The sequence below is a fragment of the Chelonoidis abingdonii genome, chromosome 6, assembly GCF_003597395.2.
Source record: "Chelonoidis abingdonii isolate Lonesome George chromosome 6, CheloAbing_2.0, whole genome shotgun sequence".
In the NCBI taxonomy this organism is placed as follows: domain Eukaryota; kingdom Metazoa; phylum Chordata; order Testudines; family Testudinidae; genus Chelonoidis; species Chelonoidis abingdonii.
Window position 1 is genome coordinate 41,156,030 of NC_133774.1, and position 13,551 is coordinate 41,169,580.

General features: G+C 40.8%; 1 protein-coding gene and 1 pseudogene across 3 annotated transcripts in view; both read left to right on the forward strand.

Moving 5' to 3' along the window:
* IPO11 (importin 11) overlaps window positions 1-13,247 on the forward strand; it is a 242,114-nt gene extending 228,867 nt beyond the window's left edge. For 2 of the 3 annotated variants that reach the window (XM_032801164.2, XM_032801163.2), the window contains exon 31: window positions 11,647-13,247. In XM_032801164.2, the coding sequence (XP_032657055.1) occupies window positions 11,647-11,811 (165 nt within the window). In that variant the 3' untranslated portion in view covers window positions 11,812-13,247. The remainder of the gene's footprint in view (window positions 1-11,646) is intronic. The other variant, XM_075066973.1, reaches the window with a different exon arrangement.
* LOC116837051 (U4 spliceosomal RNA) lies at window positions 3,224-3,306 on the forward strand (annotated as a pseudogene).
* Window positions 13,248-13,551: the final 304 nt, after the last annotated feature.

Here is a 13,551-nt window from a genome sequence, read left to right on the forward strand (position 1 = left end):
GCTAGCAGCACCACCAGCACTGGGCTCGGTCCATGAGACCTGCTCAGGGGTCGGGGTAGAGGAGACAGTGCCCACCTCAAAACCCCCCATCTCCTACAGGAGATGATGCCCTGGAGTCTATCCCGGCAGTACAGTCGTCGTTCTCATCCCCGGACAAAGCCCCTCGAGGGCCAGTCCGCTGGATGATTTTAAGGAACACCAGGCCTGCTTTGAGAATTTGGGCCTAGAGATGGAGGAGATGGCTTAGCAGGCAGACACCTTATTTCATGTCCTCTCAGCCTCTACCCTGGCACATTTTGCACTACCAGTGCATGACGGGATCCTGAAAATTGCCAAAGCCCTCTGGCAAACCCCATCATCCATCCTGCCCACCTCCAAAAGGGCCAAAAAGAAGTTCTTGCTCCTGGCTAAAGGGTTCAAGGAATATACCCACCCACCTCCAGACATGGTGGTTGTCTCTGCAGCCTGCAAAAAGGACAAGCATGGGCAATCTAGTTCAACTCCCAAAAACAGAGAGGCCAAAAGACTGGACCTTTTTGGGAGAAAAATGTCTTCAACATCCAGCCTGCAATTTCGGATGGCGAACCATGAGGCCCTCTTGGCAGGTACAGTTTTAACTTATGAGACTCCCTCCATAAGTTCAAGGAGTCCCTCCCTCAGGATCTAGACCAGGAATTTGGCACTCTGGTGGAGGAGGGCACCATGGCAGCTAGGTGCTCTCTCTAGATAACATGGGATGCAGTGGACTCAGTGACCAGGGTGGTCACATTGGCAGTGGTCATGAGGCTCAGCTCCTGGCTTCAGACCACCAGCCTGTCCCAAGACCTGCAGACCTCTATCCAGGACCTCCCATTTGATGGGAACGGTTTCTTTTCGAACCAGACTGATGCAAGGCTGCATGTGTTAAAGTACACTCAGGCCATCCTTCACTCGCTGGGCATGCATACGGCCCAGTCTGCATGGAAGCAGTTCTGGCCACCCCTGCCACTAAGGCCTTGGGAGCCTCGTGAAGGGTCAGCATGAAGAAGGTGAGAGAGAAACAAGCTTTTGAGTCAACTGGAATTGAATCGACATGAGCAAGCACTTGAAGAAGAAAAAATGGTTACCTACCTTTTCATAACTGTTGTTCTTCAAGATATGTTGGTCATGTCCATTCTGTTATCTGCCCTCCTGCCCCTCCGTTGGGGTTATCACCAAGAAGGAACTTAGAGCACATAGGGCTGGCAGCGCCTGATATATCAACACATGAATATGGCACTCAAGGGGGTGCCAGAGCTGGCCCTATGGATACCGTTAAGGCAAAAATCTCCAACGACTGCACACATGGGCACACGCACACCTAGAATGGAATGGACATGAGCAGCACTTCTCGAAGAACAACAGTTACGAAAAATAGGTAACCGTTTTTTACTTCTGAATGATTGACAGTGCAACCTGTCAGAAATCTACTGCGTTCTTTTTTCAAGCATTATGGAGAGATTACTTTATTTGTAAATGTAGTTTTAGGAAGAGGATAGCAAGTTAGTTACTAGAGTGTTGTTATCGCTATATTTAAGAGTGTTTCAGTACAGCAGTTAAAAGTTTTTCTCAAGTACATCATGCTTCATTAATTGTAAATTTAGGGCCAGACTCTCAGATGCACTTAATCCATCTGGCAGTAAATGGGCTCTAATCAAACAGTAGTTCCATGACCCATGAGATGTTGGGAACACAATGGAAAGAGTCTCTGTAAAGTGAAGGTTAAATAATACTTTCTCGTCAGTTAAGGATTATTTAATTTAAACACCACTGATGTTTTATCCTGGAATAAAATGTTAATTCACTGCTGTACAGTTTGAGATGAATTTCTTCTGATAATGAGTATCACAACATAACTGAAACATTTTTTAAGTGACATAACAGTGTGCACCGCATACTAGATAGAGACTGAGCATGCTTAACTTTATATTGAAGGAAATTATTTTTTGTTTGAAGTTAGACTGTACTTTTATACGGGTATGTATTTGGGAGGGTTTTTTTATTCTCTTGCCTAGTATTTCTTATAATCTGGTGAGAAAATAACAAATATATACATACTATGAACTTTTTGTTCATTGCTTATAATCGTTTTCTTTATTAACTTGTTTACAATACAATGCACACAGTAAAATATCATTTCCCATACAGAGCAACAGTATTGTCGATAGCATGAGAACAATTTGGTGTTAATCAACAAAACTGTGGATTATTTCTATTTAACATCTCCAAGGTTCTACTGGCATTGAACCCTCATGGCTTAAGATAAAAAAAAACAAAACATGAATTTAATATCTTTTCAAGCTTAAAGCCACATTAACCTCTCTGCCTTTGTGCTGCAAGTTCTGTGCTAGGTCTCTAAGAGGCTCAACTCAGAACCTCACCCTCTGTCTCTGCTCATTGGGACAGGGACTTGTATATTCTATACTTCTATATTTGTACAGCACCCAATCCTGATCATGACCTCTGGATACTATCATAATATAAATAACTGGGAAATAAGAGCTCTACCAGAATCAGTGACTTGATCCCAGTGCAAACTTCTGAGTCAGTTCTGATCTCACAGTGGTGGCATCATAATAAATTAGTAACTGCTTTGAGGTACTTAGGTACTACATTGATGGTAGTCTGATAAATACCTAGACAAAGAGAACTTGTTTCAACATTCAAAGTACTATTTACCAACCTGTTAGAAAGCTATGCAGCAGTGTTTCATATGCCAGCTACAATGGTATGTGCTTTATTGGGACACTTTACTGAGTCTGTCATCATGATTAAGCAGCTGTTCTGATCATCTTTTTTTTCATAAACAGTCTGAAAAGCTTTATAATGAAAGATAACACTGAACTGAATAAAAAGGCTGATCCTGAACTGATATTCAATACGTTTCTTCTTTTAATCCTTCATCGGCCATTTCTGAATTAGAAGGCTAAGCATTTCAAATGTAAATATTACTTAACCCCTTGACACTGACTGAATCCTCATTGAGCAGAATTTTTGCTAATGCTGTTCCAATTAAGCAACAATCAAGCCATACACTGTAATTAGACTAGTTCAATTTTTCAGGAAAATGTCTCACTAAAGTTGCTGTCCTTATTAAGCATATGCTAATTCAATGTAGTAGACCAATTGTAACAATAATAATAATATGTATTTCTGTAAAGCCTACCTTATGAAGATCTCCAAACACAACACATGTTAGGTTTTTAACTTTGCGCAGTGGCAGTATCATAACCAATGAAGTTAATCTGAGGTGTGATTATTGCTAGTTGAAAACTTTTCCCCACATTTATCCCCAGGTGGAAAATGAGGCACAGAAATTAAGTGTCCAGGGTTACACAGGAGGTCTGTGGAAGAACTAGAAATGGAAACCAGATACTCAATCTGAATTACATGCCAAATTTATTTTTCCCATAGGGAGTTTTCCTGACTCATGTACAGAAGAAGATGATGAATCTTGTCAGGTGTATATGCATTACCAAGCTTGTCATCTTAGGATCATGTAGAAAAGTTTTCATTCATATAATGCAATAAATTCAATAAAATCACAACACAAAATTTAAATAAAGATCCCTAACTAAAGGTCAATTTCAATACAAACTTTAAAAAAAAACAATCTTGATACAAAATCACAATATTTTAGAAGACGGTGCAGTTTAAGAATATGCAAATTGTTCAAATCTGTCAGTTTGCTATATAAAATATTAAAATGCTTTACAAAAATAATATTAAGTGCCTTTCATATAACTGTCATCTGAACAGCGACCTGTAGAAACAATGCATTCACACTTTACCATGTACGGTAACTGATAACTTATTAATAGTAGCGCAGCTCTCTAGGCAATAATGAGAAATTATCAGTTATTCTGTTAGAGAGATTAGTTTAACCAATCTTAGCATTCTTGTAATTTTAAATTTCTCATCCAAAGATTCCTAGCAGCTGAGTTATTGGTGGGTCTTCTACAGATGGCCTACTTAGCTGCCGTACATCCCAGGGAAAGTTGAATCTTTAAATTAAGCTTCACTGATATATCAGATATCCAGGTGAGCACAATTCATGTGCATAAAGCTGACATGGAGGTAAGCAAACATAATACTGGGATTGTTAACAATTTAATTCAGCTTGAAAAGGTCCTGATTTTGTAAGGATATTCAGTTCAGAATGACCAATCAAAGCGAGGGAGCACTTCAAAGAAGATACGATGACATAAGCACAGAATATCTGAGGAAGACTTGATTGCTTAGAATGCAGTTTACCACTCAGTGTGCCTTTCTTTCTACTTCACTAAAACAAATCGTAAAGCAAAATCATCTAGTTACATTCACCTGTTGACATTGTATGTTGTCAGCTGATGGAAGAACTAGACAATGGTCTTATGTACAACAAGGCTAGTCTCCTGTCCAAGCTGCTATAAAGATATAAAGCCCTACTTCCCTCAGATGTAGAAAATGCAAGCTATTCCAGTAGCAAATTACAGGCAAAATTAGAAAGACACTATGTTCTGCAATTTCATTCCATGCACAGCATGGACAAAGCAAGTCTACTCTTATTCTGTGCAGTGCAATAACATCAACTGATGCTATTTAAGCTGCTAGTAATCTGAAACAGGAATTTAAATTCACCCACGTTTTGTGAATGTTCTTCTGGTGAGTGAACTTGATGAGAAGCTTTCAAATGAACAAGTGGTTTTATATAGTTCCGCTTCAGTCCTTCACTTTGAAATAGTCAGAAGGAAAGGCTCAGTATTATCCAAAGCCAGGTGATTGTAGTTTACAGAAGTCAGCTACGTTTATGCCCCACTTGGAGCAGGAGTTTGTCCCTTGGTTGATAGATAAAGAGGCATATAATTCAGCTAGCAATGAGTATGATCGTTCAGAAGATGTTCAAATTGTGGAGTACATAGTATTTAACTGTTCCAAAATTATGACACCACTGCACATAAGCCTTGCTGCACAGCTACACCATGTGTTTGGGTCTTGCAATTTAATAGAGATATTCTACACTTGCATGGATTTTTTTTATCAATGATGCTGAGCTGAGGTGGTTAATCACTAGTGATGCAAAAACTGAAGTAGAAAGACTCAAGGGAGATTTGTTAATTCCAAATTGAATTATAGCACTTTGTGCTGGTGGAAATCTCATCCATAAAGAAGGTAATAATATAGACATCACTACAGAGACTGCTATTATAACGAACACCTTCCATTCATTGTCTAGAACAGTGGTCTCCAAAGTGGCGTGCGCAAGAGGATCTTTGGGGGTACATGACAGGAGGAACGCTTTTTTTTTTTTTTTGCCTTGTCTTCAGTTTGGGCGGAAGTCAGAGCGGGTTTTTTTGTTGTTGTTTTTGTTTTTGTTTTTTTTCTTCGGCAAAAATGATAGAGCCGGCATGGCAAGAGGTGCATGCTCAAAATTTTTTTACTGATAGGGATGCACAATCAAAAAAGTGTGGAGACCACTAGTCTAAATGGTAATTCAAGAACAGTCTGCATATAGTCCAGCATCACAAGAAATATCATGGAAGCTGGGAAGGAAGTCACCTACTCTTCCTGGGCAACCAAAGTATTTTATACAGTGTGCAGCATTTGAGAAACCTAGAACATGTCCAGAACCAACTCACCATGAAAAAGTACTTGAGAAAATAAACTCCTCTCACCTACAACTAAATACCATCTGAGCTTGCACTTGATAACTTTTAACACTACTACCTCATGATATCCTATCAATACCAAATGATGATGATATTGTTCACACTCAGGTGATTCCATTTTGGATTGATTTAAACCACAAGCTTGCAACAAAGAATAGCACTTACACAGCAGTTGCATATGCACTTATTGTGGATGTCCAGCCTGTTGGCATGGCCACAGTCTATGCCAGAATGCTGAAATGTAAGGAAATAGCAGCAGCTGTTGCAGCTCTGTGCTGTTGGTCAGCAAGTGAAATGGGCTCCCTCAAATGAACTTGGTACCAATGTGATTTGTCAGGGTGCTTGCTGGTAAGTGATTCGCCTTGCTCTACATAGCTTGAATCTAGTATTTGAGGCCCTGAGTGCTCTGAAACTTTATTCATTTGTTAAATGGTGTGAGCAGGGAGGAAGTGCTCATGTAGTTCCAGCATTTGTCTGGGAAATGTTGGCTGATTCAAAAGGTGTTTGAGTCTGAAGACATTGAATCCTTACAACAAGTCATTAAAAGGCTTGATGCTGTAACTCAACATATGCTACCACTCCTGGAGGAATTTCAGACACAAGGATATGCCCAGTCTCCTACATACAAGTTCTGGGATCATTTTCTCCAGGTTATGCAGATGCTAATTCTAAATGTCCATGCAGAGTGAGAGGTGATAGGAAACTTCACCTGCAGACACAACATGCCATACTTCCATACTTCAGACAGGCCCAGCTATGCCAGGTAGATACCTAGGGTGATCAGACATCCCATTTTTAAAGGGCTAGTCCCATATTTAAGCCCTCCTGCAGGTGTCCTGACTTTTTTTTCTTGAAAACAGGCAAATTGTTCCATATCCCCCTGGGTGGGGTACATCCCACTCCCAGTGCTGTGTGGAGAACCAGCCCCTGGTCAGAGCGCTCAGGTCACCACCAGCCTGGCTGTCAGGCTCCTTCCTTCCCCCACTGCCTCTGGCTGGTCAGTGCCCCAGAAAAGTCCAAGACCCTCTGGCCCGAGGCACTGGCCAGGAGGAGCTGAGCCGTGCATGTGCCAAAGCCCCACACAGCACTGGCATGGGGAAACCTCTCCACCCCTTAGCTAAGCTCTGGAGTGGGGGAGGAAGTGATTTCCACCGTGTTCCCACTTCTGCCCCCAGGGAGTGCGGGGCTGCTCCGTCCCCTAGGCACCCTCCCCAGCTGAGTCACTTCACTGTTAAAATTAAAGCATGCATGTAAGTGCTGTGCTGATTTGCAGCCTTTAGTTTATATCTAAGTTTGTATCTCTGGACAGGTTCGCTGAAGCCCCTGCAGTCTGGTTCCCTGGGCCCTGGTGCACAATGCATCCTTAGGGTTTAATCCCTTCCTGCACGCACTGTAGCCAGAAGCGGCTGGGTTATGTCAGTGGCCAGCAGCAGCCTAGAGGTGTTACTTGCCTTTCAACACTGTGCAGGCAGGAAGGGACAAGCTGCTTCCAGCCACATCGGGTGGCGGGGAGGAGAAGAGATGAGCTCTACAAAGACACGGGCGAGGTCATCCCTTCCCCACCTCTTCCTTCCCTGCACCTGGAAGTAGCTCCCATCCCTTCCCTCGCACAAGGCTGCTGCTGGCCACATTCTGGTGTGAACCCTGGCAGAAATCTGATGAGGGGAGCATGTGATCTTGTGTGCCTCCTCCCCACCCCCAGCTGCGACACTAGGTACCAGGACAGGCAGGTCTGTCCCAGAGGCTCAGCTAAGCATAGAGGGCGGAGAACACTGGGCAGGGAGGGTAAGGTGGATTCAGGGCCGGTGCAACTTATTAGGCCACCTAGGCAGTTGCCTAGGGCACTAGGATTTGGGGGGCGACATTTTCTTCGGCAGTGACTTCACCTCATTTCTGTCCGGCGCTGGCTGCTCACTTTCTTCGCCGGTGGTCGCCGCCGGCATTTAGGTGGAGGGAGTGGGGACGAGGGGCACGGGGAAGGCTGCCTGCAGCAACTAAGGGGTGGGGGCAGCACGCAGGGGAACTCCCCACCCCAGCTCACCCCTACTCCGCCTCCTCCCCAAGCACAGCGTCGCTGCTTCACTTCTCCTGCCTCTCAGGCTGGCAGTGCCAATCAGTTTAGGCTCCACAAGCCTGGGAGGCTGAAGAAGTGAAGCAGCGACGGCGTGCTTGGAGAGGAGGCGGAGCAGGGGTGAACTGGGGTGGGGAGGAGCTGCCATGAGGGGGTGCCTCAGGGCTCAGGGAGGGGGTGGAGCAGAGGTGAGCTGGGGTGGGGAACTGCCACACAGCTCTCCGGGTGCCTCAGGGTGGAGAGGGGAAGCTGCCATGGGTGGGGGCAGGGAGGTGCTGCAGGGCTCAGGGACGGGGGAGGGCACAAGGTGGAAGTTTCACCTAGGTCGCGAAACATCCTTGCACCGGCCCTGGGTGGATTGGTCACCCTCCCACTCTCCCAGCTTAAATTCTTTGCTGGATCAAAGCCAAAATGCTCAGAATCTAGCGGGGTCAAGACTTTAGTTCCATAAGGAAGGGCATTTTCTTCAGTTATAAGAATGGTGTGAAGTAGATTTCAGATTTCTCCCCTAAGCCAGGTACTAATTAATAATGGTAATACCTGAGAATTAGTTATTAACCTCCCTCCCCCACTATTAATGTCAAGCGGCTAGACCCTGAAAAAGGATCCACCAAGATGTACACAGAAGAAATAGCTAGTGTTTCAATTTATGGAATCTCACTGATTACAGTGGGGATCTGCACTGGAGCCCGTGTGATTTGTTTTGGCAATCATTATAGTTTTATATTAGTTATGCTTGCTGGTGGGTTTTGTCTAGAAATTCTTGAAAAGAGCTTTAAAAATTCAATTTTTGGATTGAATTCTTGCCTGCATATTTATACCTGCCTCTGGAAATTTCCACTACATTCATCTGATAAAGTGGGTATTCACCCACGAAAGCTTATGCTCCAATACATCTGTTAGTCTATAAGGTGCCACAGGACTCTTTGTCAGTAATATTGTAGTTAACATTAAGTTGGATCTTATATTCAAACTTCTATTTTTCTCGACTACAATATTATAAAAATACTTTGGGCCTGGAATTTCTCCCACTTGATTTTAAAAAAACACAGGTGTTCCTTTTTTGAGCTATCCCAATGCAGGGAGGAATTTTGGCTGGTTGTTTTTTCATGTTCCAGTGCTTTTGCGTAGCTCAGACGGTTTAGTAATATGGTGTAGAAAGTAGTCCTTAATGTAGAATGTGTTTTTCCTTCTCTGAAGACATTCGTTTTGGTAATAGCCAGTCATGAATATTTGAAAATTATGTAGTAAGTGTAACTCACGCTAAGAGAGTGTGAACTGCTCCACATGTGAGGTTGTCTCCTATAGCCACCAGATAAGGTAGGAGGCTCAAGCAGTAAGGGCTTATGCTTTTATTTCTGAATATACTGCGTTCAGATTTAATCGTCAGCACAAGTAGGGTCATTAGATAGGTACACACAATATGTTGCTTTCCTGTTTGAGATAAGCACACCTCCAAAGTGTGATCTTTTGTGTTAATTCCCATAACAGGAAGAGATAGGAGAGGGGTGGCAGACTGCCTGGACTTCGCAGTCTTGGTCTAATTCATCAAGTTAATTATCTTCTAAAAATTTAGACTTATTCAGGCTGACCAGTTGTCAACACCCTTTGCCTGCAACAATAACCCATTTTAATTTTTCTATTTGTCATTTGCATAAGGATTTATAAAATATTAAAACTAAAAGTACAAGAAACTCCAATCATACAGTAGTTGTGTAAGATAAAAAATTATAAGAGAGAGACAAAGTTGCAAATGAAGTGGCAGTAACAAGAACCTCTGAAGAGCAGAGTTGGACAAGTCTAACATGCATGACTTCATCGAATTCTAAGATTAACGGGGATGGGTCTTGTTAGTATTTTCATGGATGACCTATAAGGAGCCTATTGAAACACATCTTCTATGCACTATTCTGTTACTTACAAGAAAAGAGGCATGTTCTTGTGGAATAACCATTAGATGGGAAGCAAAGAACTCTTGAGTAAAACTGGGCAATTTTTTTGAACAAATAGTTTATTTGCTGAATAATGCAGATTCAGCCAGAAAAAAAAATGTCAGGCTTGAGGAGGGTGGTGACTTTATAATTTTGGCGCAGTGGCTAGGGCACTCAGCTGGGATGGAGGAATTTCCTAGAACAGGAATTTGAACCCAGGTCTCACCCATTCCATGTGAGTGCCCTAACTCCCAGTCCATTGGCTAGTCTAGGATGAATTTCTCTACATCTCTTCGGTTGAAACTGTTCCATTTTGTATCTGTTCTGTATCTGATGTACTCTTGAATTCTAATCCTAACTTTGAAAGGAACTCCGTGTGTTAAATCACTCCAGATTACACAATCTCTGTCTAAATGTCCTATTCTGTAAAATGGGGTCAATACTTACCCATTTCATAAGTGTGATGTAAAGATTTAGTCATTAATGCATGCACACCAGTTTGAAGATACAAAGTGTGATGTAAGTACTATGCATTATGTAATTAATTATTGAAGCTAGTACTAAGAAAAAAAACAGATTCTATGTTGACTCTATACATAGCAGATACTAAGACCTAGTTTATTTGCTTTTTTTAAAAAGAATTCATTACAAATAAAAATAATCCTTATTTTTATTTATTATTTATGTATAGTAACGTGCACTAGGTGCTTTCAAACATTCTAGAAGTATGGTCCCTGCTCTGAAGAGCTCATACTCTTAAGAATACACAAACAGATAGCAGGACTTCTTTCGATTCTGAGGCCAGAAGGGTCCACTGTGATAACCTAGTCTGAACTCCTGCGCAACACAGGCCATAGAATTTGCCTGAATAAATTCCTGTTTGAACTAAGAGCATTTCTTTTAGAAAAACATCCAATCTTGATTTAAAAATTGCCAATGATGGAGAATCCACCACAACAAATTGTCCCAATAGTTAATTACCCTCACTGTTAAAAATCTACACTTTTTTCCAGTCTGAATTTGTTTAGCTTCAACTTCCAGCCATTGGATCTTGTTATATCTTTGTCTGCTAGATAAAACAGCCCATTATCAAATATTTGTTCTCCATGTAGGTACCGATAGATTGTGATCAAGTCCCTGTTAACTAAATAAACTAAATAGATTAAGCTCCTTTCCTTTCTCACTATAAGGCATGGTTTCCAATCCTTCACACATTCTGTGGCTCTTCTTTGAACCCTCTTCAGTTTATCAACATCCTTCTTGAATTGTGGGTGCTGGAGCTGGACACAGTATTCTAGTAGTGGTCATTATAGTACTAAATTCAGAGGTAATATAACCTTCCTACTCACAGTTCTTGAGGTTAGGGGAAGGTAATAACTATAGGCAGTTTATATACAAATTAGTTTGATTCACTGTAAGCCTCACAAGTCCAGGGTGGATGCAGGTCATTATCTAGTGCTTAGAGATTAGACACGGAAGTCTACAGAATGGGTTTTATTCTCAGCTGTATCATTCATTTGCTGTGTGAATTTAGACCAAGTTACATAACCTATGTATGTCTCTGATTCCCCATCTGTAAAATCTGGGTGATTGGCATCTCTAATGTGCCCATCACAGTAATATTTACCATACCTCACGTGGATGATGAGTATACTTAATGGTAGTTAATAAAGTATTGCAAGATCTTCTGATGGAAGAAGTTATAGAAGTGCAAAGTATTTTAGCAGTTTGAGTCCATGATTTGAGAACTGTTATTTAACTAGTTTGAAACTACAGTTTAATTTTCATTGTGGAGATAACTGAGTTCTCCTTGGAAGAATTTGACTCAATGAGACCATTGCTCAGCATAAGTGCAAAGGAAAGCAAAAGCTTTTTATTACTTCAGCTCAGATTATAAAATAGATATATAAATCACTGGTGTGTTGGGACTGCCTCTTGCCTGCATTACTATATTTTTGCTCTTATCTGTTTTCCACAGCTTGCACTGAAGGACCCTGTACACACTGTGTCGCTGCAGCAATTCGTCTATGAGAAGCTAAAGGCACAGCAAGAATTACTGGGAGAACAAGCCTTTCAGGCACTTATGGAAACAGTGGATACAGAAATAGTCACACAACTACAAGAATTCTTGCAAGGCTTCTAAAGAGTCAGAAACAAGATTTTGTATGTCTAACTCTCCAGTTCAAAAATATGAAAAAACACCTAGCCTTCCATCTTATATGCAAAAACCTGTTTAAAAGCTAAAAGTAACTTGTGTAAAAAATAATGAAGCGGAGACCGTGAAACTGATTTTTTTTTCTTTCTATAGGATTGACAGAATAAATGTAAATTGGCTCCTAACTAGAGTTTACAAGCCTGTTTCACAAGAGAGTGTAATTTTATATATATGAGGAATGGGGGGGCTGCATGAGCTAACGGTACAATGAAAACAACTGCTTGATTTACTATTAATCAAAAAATAAATGTTTTGATTATCTTATAATCATGTATGTTTAACACTTCGAGGAAAAGTGAGGGCTAATGTGGGAGATATTTTTGTGTAACAATAACAGCTCAATTTGGCTGCCTTACATTTTTAATTGTTTATGACACCATAATAAAAAAAAACAATAAAAAAACCCATTTAAACAATTATTGCAGCAGGAGACTATAAGACATTAAGTCTTTAATTGGATTTTAATATTAGATATTACATACATATTCCTAAGATTTTCATGCTTGAGGAGATAAACACCAGTTTGAAAAGAAAACAAATGTATCAGTCAAATGTTTTGTTTTTCATGATACTGATCCATATATGGGTGAAATTGTTAGAAAAAGGAAATTGTCCAATTTTATTTTCTGCATACATGTTTTCCACTTAAATACGTAGTATAAGAACCCCAATACGTCATGGTAATGCACTTCTGTCCTGTATCAGAGACCCGAGTTCACTTTCTGATCTTAGTCTCTCTCAGGCTGGTGGGAGCTGAGTGTATTGTGGATATATACCACCAGCCTTGCAAGAAGTTGAGGTGGAAGGTATGCTCTGTGTTGCTGAATAGTGCCCTCTTCAGAAGATTAAGGACCTCATCCATAGCCCTTTGACTTCAGTGAGCTTTAACCTTGAATCAGACGCTATGAATGGTCATGAGAATGGTAAATTACAAAAGATGGAGTTAGGAATGTTCGGGGCTCTGTCAGTGACACACAGGAAAGTTTCTGTGCATCCCTCTTTCCTCTCCTCATCCCCAGGAGAGAAAAAAAGTCTCTTGTTTTGTTTTGTTTTTGGGTTGTTTGTTTTTTTGAGGGTCAGGGGGTGCTTTACTTTTCCTATCTGCCCTCTATTGTCAAAACACTTTTTAGTTGTGGATTATTGTATTTGTGTTTTGTTTTGTTTTGTTTCGTTTTAAAGGAAACTGCTGAAAACATGATAGCAAAATGTACAGTATGAATTTTCTATAGAAACCTGGGTACAGTATGTAACTGGAGAACCTACTGCTTCTTTGTAATCTTATAGAACCGAAAATGTGCTAGAAATGTTGATGTTTCCAAAAAGAAAACAGTAAAGTTTCAATTAAACTTTCCAAAGATACCTCACCTCTGACTGTCTTAATTTGTATGCTTTTATTCTCTCAAAAAAATCTCAATAGTTTAGAGATTCATGCCTCCTTCAAGAGTCTTATTGTACTTATAAGGTATAAAAGTGCTGTGAATTGTAAATGGCAATATCGTTGTTCTGAATTCTTCACGACAGATTTAACTTTTGTGCTTGATGATTCAGGCTAAAAGCTACTTGCCATGATTTACCCCCTCCCCCCACTATTAATATATTTCCATTACGCTTTCTAAAATATATTTAAATAGAACATATTAAATAGATTTTTTGACATATTCTGTAGAA